The 6,371-nt window shown below is 37.8% G+C and overlaps 1 protein-coding gene across 1 annotated transcript; it reads left to right on the top strand.

Moving 5' to 3' along the window:
• Nucleotides 1–5,149: 5,149 nt before the first annotated feature.
• Nucleotides 5,150–5,599, top strand: LOC114736043 (zinc finger A20 and AN1 domain-containing stress-associated protein 9-like). Its single transcript, XM_028923823.1, has one exon. The coding sequence runs from the start codon at nt 5,150–5,152 to the stop codon at nt 5,597–5,599; it is 450 nt and encodes a 149-aa protein (XP_028779656.1).
• The last annotated feature ends 772 nt before the right edge of the window (nt 5,600–6,371 follow it).

Raw genomic sequence — 6,371 nt, 5'->3', positions numbered from 1 at the left:
TGGGTTTATTGCCCTTTTAATATTCCTTATACTATGATGAGTAACAGTTGCAAGTTTTTAATATGGAATTGTAGAGGAGCTGGAAGTAGGAGGTTTGAGAGTGGCCTAAGAATGCTTGTTCAAGAAAGGAAGCCTGCTATTTTAGGGCTTTTGGAGACAAGGGTGGACAAAAATAAAGCTGATGGCTTATTCAGACGTTTGGGATTTAATTGCTGGGTTGTTGTTCTAGGTGTGGGGTTTGCTGGAGGGATTTGGGTGGCTTGGAAGGAGGAGCTTGTTTCACTATCTGTAGAGGTTGAAAATTCACAGTATGTGCTTCTTAAATTAAAGGAAGAGACTGAGTGGTTTTTTACAGTGGCTTATGTTGGGCCACGTGAACGGGATAAACAACGCTTCTGGGTTGATATGGAAAGTTTTGCTCAATCTGTCAATGCTCCTTGGTTGATAATGGGTGATTTTAATGATATAAGAGGGGAGAATGAGAAGAAGGGTGGTGCTCCTATCAATCATAGAAGATGTGAATTGTTTGAAGAGAGAATCAACAATTGCAATTTAATGGAAGTGATATCTTGGGGTAACAGATTTACTTGGAAGGGACCAGTTATTCATGGCTATGATAGAATCTTTGAAAGGTTAGACAGAGGATTATGCAGTAGTTCTTGGAGTTGTCTCTTTCCTAACGCGGTGATAAAAAATTTACCTCGATTGGGTTGCTCAGATCATAACCCTCTTTTGTTGTGTTTGGATGATACTAAGAGAAACCTGGCTGTGAGACCTTTTCAGTTTGAAGCTGCCTGGCTTATTCATAATAATTTTGAAGACATGCTGAAGGAGAACTGGAGGAAAGGGGGTAACTGGAGGAAAACACTAGAGAATTTGAAAGATAAACTGGTAGTCTGGAATAAGGAAGTTTTCCTACATATCCAACAAAAAAAGAGGAGGTTGTTAGCTAGAATTGATGGGATTCAACGCAAAATGAGTTCTCTTAATAGGCCAATTACCTCACTTGTCATTTTAGAAGGAAAACTTCAAGATGAGCTGGAGGAGGTGTTGCAACAGGAGGAGGTTCTTTGGTTTCAAAAATCTAGAGGTGAGTGGATTAATGATGGTGATCAGAATACTAAATTTTATCATATTCGTACAGTTACGAGAAGAAGAAGGAATAAAGTTGTGATGCTTATGAATGATGAGGGTGATTGGGTGGAGGATAATGAAGAATTGAAATGTATGGCCTGGAATTTCTATGCTAAGTTGTTTGAAGAAGAGGATCAAAATAATCACAGTGGTGATATACCTGATTTAACTATTTCTTATCCTAAACTTTCAGAAGTGGATGTTTCTGGTATGTGTCGTATACCTATGATTGAGGAAATAAGAGAAGCCATTTTCTCTATTGGAGCCTTCAAAGCCCCAGGGGAAGATGGATTCCCTGCTCTTTTTTTCCAAAAGGAGTGGGGGGTGATTGGAAATGACTTGTGTACATATGTTCAGAAACTTTGGAAAGGAGAAGAGAGATTAGAGGAGGTTAATGGCACTTTACTGGTCTTGATTCCAAAAGTGGAAAGGCCAATCTACTTAAAGCAAATGAGACCCATTGGTCTATGTAATGTTGCTTATAAATGTTTGTCTAAGATTTTGGTTGGTAGGATGAAGAGATGGTTGAACAAAGTAGTTGCCCCTAATCAAGCTAGTTTTGTGCCGGGTCGACGCATACAAGATAATATTATTGTGGCGCAGGAATTATTTCATTCAATGAGGCACTTGAGAGGGAAAGTTGGCTATTTTGCTTTGAAGATAGATTTAGAAAAGGCCTATGACAGATTGAGCTGGTCTTGTGTTGAAAAAATATTTCGTGAGTTAAAGGTTGATGCAAAGTTCAGAGATCTTATCATGAAGTGCATTACTTCTGTTTCTATGCAGATAATTTGGAATGGCGAAAAGACAGAAAAATTCATGCCAACTAGAGGGGTGAGGCAGGGGGATCCTCTTTCTCCCTATATCTTTGTTCTTGCAATGGAAAAATTGAGTCATATCATTCAAGATGTGAAAGAAAGAGGGCAATGGAAGTCTATTCGAGTGGGTAGAGCAGGACCGGAGGTTACTCATTTGATGTTTGCTGATGATCTTCTCTTGTTTGGGGTTGCATCGGAGGAGCAGATGAGGATCACTATGAGCTGCTTGGAGAGATTCTGTACTCTTTCTGGGCAGAAAGTAAATAAAGAAAAGTCTCTAATTTACTTTTCAAGAAATGTGGCTGAGGATATCAGAAGGAACCTAACTGGTCTATCTGGCTTTGAAGAAACTAGTAATCTGGGTAAATATTTGGGTATGCCTCTTATGTTTGATAGAGGTAGAAATAAGGAGTTTAATTTTGTTCTTGAGAAAGTTAAAAAGCGGTTGGCAGGTTGGAAAATTAATTGTCTAAGCATGGCGGGTAGAGTAACTCTTGCTAAATCTGTTCTGGGCTCTATGCCTATTTACCCTATGTTAGTCTCCCTTCTTCCAAAAGGGATTACTGATGAAATTGAAAGAGTGCAAAGAAATTTTATTTGGGGACATAAGGGGGAGGATAAGAAGATGCATCTTGTGAAGTGGGAGATTATGCAGAAACCTAAAGTAAATGGGGGAATGGGGGTTCTGAATTTGCGAGACATGAATAAAGCTTGCCTATTGAAATTGGCTTGGGCTCTAAGGAATGGCGAGGAAGGGCTTTGGGGTGAAGTTCTGAGGCATAAGTATAATAATGGTATTGAGCTCTCTTCAATCCTACCAGTTCCAAAGAATGCTTCGGCCCTTTGGAGGGACCTAGAAGCAGTGTGGGAAACTCTTAATGATAATGCGTGGAAAGGAATTGTTGACGGAAGAAGCACCTCTTTTTGGCTTGAACCATGGCTAGACAAGGAGACAATTTTAATTGATCATTGTTCTCAAGCAATATGTGATGAGTGGTTGGAGTGGTCGGTTGCGGACATGGTTAATAGTGAAGGGAAGTGGCGTTGGGAGAAATTCCAGTTCTTACTCAATACAGATATGGTGGAGAAAATTAACGCTTTTCATCCCCCTGTTGGGGTGGGTCGTGATGTTATTCTCTGGAAAGGTGGCAATGGTAATTACTCAGTCAAAGAGGGATATCGGGGTATAAGGGGAGAGAAATTGGGGGTGAAGGAACGTGTATGGGAGCTTGTTTGGAAATGGAATGGTCCTGAAAGGATCCGATGTTTCCTCTGGTTATTATCCTTAGATCGATTACATACGAGAGGGTTACGATACCGACGATGGGGGGAGAATGGTATGTGTGATATGTGTGGAAGGTTGGAAACATCCATTCATGTGGTCAGAGATTGTCCTTTCGCTAACAATGTTTGGAAGCAGATTTTTTCAACAAAGCAACAAAACCCAGAATTTTTCTCAGTCACATTACAAAGATGGATTGAAAATAATTTAGCCTCTAACAGAAGAACAAGGAACATACCTTGGAGCATTGTATTCGGAGTTGCATGTTCTGTGTTATGGAGAAGCCGGAATGAGAGAGTGTTTTGTGGCTCTATTCCTGATAGTAGAGTGATAGCTCAGAAGATTTGGTCGATGGCTCTGGAGATTTTGGAGGTGAAGGGGACTCTTTGCAAGCTTTCAACTTCAAAGATTCCACCTTTATGTTCGTCTCTCTGCCGATGGGAACCTCTTGATTCAGGGTGGATTAAAATCAATTCGGATGGGGCTTGTCGTGGGGATCCGGGTTCTGCATGCTGTGGGGGTCTGTTGAGAAATCACCAAGGAAACTGGATATGTGGTTTCACGCAAAGGCTGGGTTTTTGTGGAGTCTTGGAAGCTGAAGGATAGGGAATGCTTAGAGGGTTGGAAATTGCTTGGCAAAAGGGGTATCATCAAGTGATTGTTGAATCTGATTCGGAGGTGCTGATTAGAATGCTACGAGGGAAGATGATAGAAGGGAGCTTTATTCCCCCTGTCTTTCGCCGGATTTTGCAGATGCTTGAAAGAAGCTGGAATGTCAGAATTTGTAAAGTGGACAGGAAGGCGAATGCTTGTGCTGACGCTTTGGCGGAACTGGGGTTTGGGTTGGAGTTAGGTTGTCATACGTGGGAGGAAACCCCCTCGGCACTAACAAAACTAGTTGAGGAAGACAAGGTAGAAGACGCCGAAGTTGCAAGACGTGCTGCGGATGTCTCTGGGCGCTTGCCCCCTTGATTTTTTTTTTTTACTTTTTTTGTTTTGGGCCTAAGGCCTCTTTTCTTACCAAAAAAAAAAAAGGTGTGGGTCTTTTTTATACCCTCCTAATAAAAGATTTTAAACGTATGAATTTTAAATGTGAGATTTTAAATACGAGATTTTAAACTTGGAGAACTCCATTAAGTAGAGTGCATCACATCTAAAGCCTCAAACGTTGGACAGTAATTAAAAAACTAATGAAACATATCAGCGTATTCTATCAGGGCATAATATTATATATGTTTAATATTCACGTACTATAATTCAATAAATAATAAAAGAAATACTTTGAAAGAGGCATTATCATCCATTTAAAATATAAAATTTATTATTTTCAATTTGAAAGAAATATGCCAGTTTTTTATTAATTTATCAAAATATTTTGAAATGTTTTCGTTAAATTATTTCAATAAGCAATAACAAATAAATAATAATAAGCAGCGAAAAAAATGACGCTTGAAAAATTGAAGAAAAAAAAGAAGACGACTTGATAAGAGTTTGGGATTTTATACACACACATATTATCATTCAATATAACAATAAGTAGCTAAATTATTCGAAAAAGAAGTGGCCTCTTCTCTTCAAAATGAGAATTTGGGATAAGATTGATATTGTAATTAGTTCAATATATAGATCAATTTCAAACTTCAATTTAAATTTAATTTATGATTTAAAATATCCATGAAATCCTGTTTGAAAAAATATTACTGATTTATCGTAATCTTTTTGGATAAAATATACTTATCATTGTTTGAGATCTAACCAAGAGTTTGGCGCAAGCTAGCCCTATAAATAGAACCCCCCACAGGCCACACCTCTCAAATCTCTTCCTTTCAAATCTCTTACAACTCTCACTCCTTCTGAAACGCTCTCTGATCATATCAGAACAATAATTTCTGGGAATCATCGTCGTCGTCGTCATATGGATCCAGAACTCTGCGTTAATGGCTGTGGCTTCTTCGGCTCTTACGCGAATCATAACATGTGCTCCAAGTGTTACAAGGATCATATTTCCAAGATCAATCAAAACATGATAATCAGTGAATCAATTAGAAACCTCACCATATCGTCTTCTTCTCCATCTGCTTCTTCATCTGATGAACACAAGAATGATGAGTCCTCGTCGACCGGCATGAACTTTGCGGCCGCCGTTTCTAAACCACCTGATGAATCTCAAGAGAAAAAGAGATGCAAGAGTTGCAATAAAAAGGTCGGGCTAACAGGATTCAGGTGCCGATGTGGAGACTTGTTTTGTGGGAAACATAGATATCCACAAGAACATTCATGCGCTGCGGATTATAAGCGAAGGGGTCGTCGACTCATCAGAAAACAAAACCCGCTTTGTAGTGCTGATAAACTATCAAAAGTTTAGATGATTTCATCAATTAAATAGTTCTTCTTAGGAATCAATCTTTGAAGTTGTGCTCATCTTTAGTATTAAGAGGATTTTTTTTTTCCCCTTCTTCTTCTCCCTGTATATGTAGTAGATTTGGAGACTATTTTTCATTATTCTTCTGATTGATTAATATCTGTAATCAACATACTTCTTTTTTAATTAATTAATCTTTGAAGTTGTCATCAACAATCTATTTCTAAAGTCTCTGTTGGTCATCTCTCAAATTCTGTTAAGAAGGGTTTTCTTTTTCTGTGGTACGTTTGGAAAATATTTTTCAAATTAAGAAAAATATTCTCCGAAGTCTTTTTCATTTTGTACTGCGCTTACTACAATAAGACACTAATACCAATATACTCTACTCCTTCCATCATTAATATAAGACCTATTTAACTAGTTTGATTAGATTAAGAAAGTTATGTAAGTTAGTTAATTATAAAAAATATGATATGTTTTTTTTAAAATATCATAATCATTTTCCTTAATATCGTCTCTCCTTCTTCTACTTGATTATGATTGAGAAAGTAATTTGAAAAAAAAATTGATAAATATGATAAATAGGTCTTATATTTAGAACCAAAATCAATTTAATAATTAGGTCACAGCTCACAATTCTTGAGCCATCCGCACACCAATTACTTTTTTTTTTTGGCCAACGCACGCTAATTACACATGTACACACACTAATTCAAAGAATCTCTGCGGTTCCCAATGTAGGAGCCATAGATAATTAATATATGTTGTTCTCTTT

This window comes from Neltuma alba, unplaced genomic scaffold, assembly GCF_004799145.2.
Source record: "Neltuma alba isolate B1F8T4 unplaced genomic scaffold, ASM479914v2 tig00013288_pilon, whole genome shotgun sequence".
NCBI classification, from domain to species: Eukaryota; Viridiplantae; Streptophyta; class Magnoliopsida; order Fabales; family Fabaceae; genus Neltuma; species Neltuma alba.
This window is presented reverse-complemented; position numbering and strand designations above follow the sequence as displayed.

What these genes read in the sequence shown, in the direction of transcription:
- LOC114736043 (XM_028923823.1), top strand. Translation starts at nt 5,150, where the DNA reads ATGGATCCAGAACTCTGCGTTAATGGCTGTGGCTTCTTCGGCTCTTAC.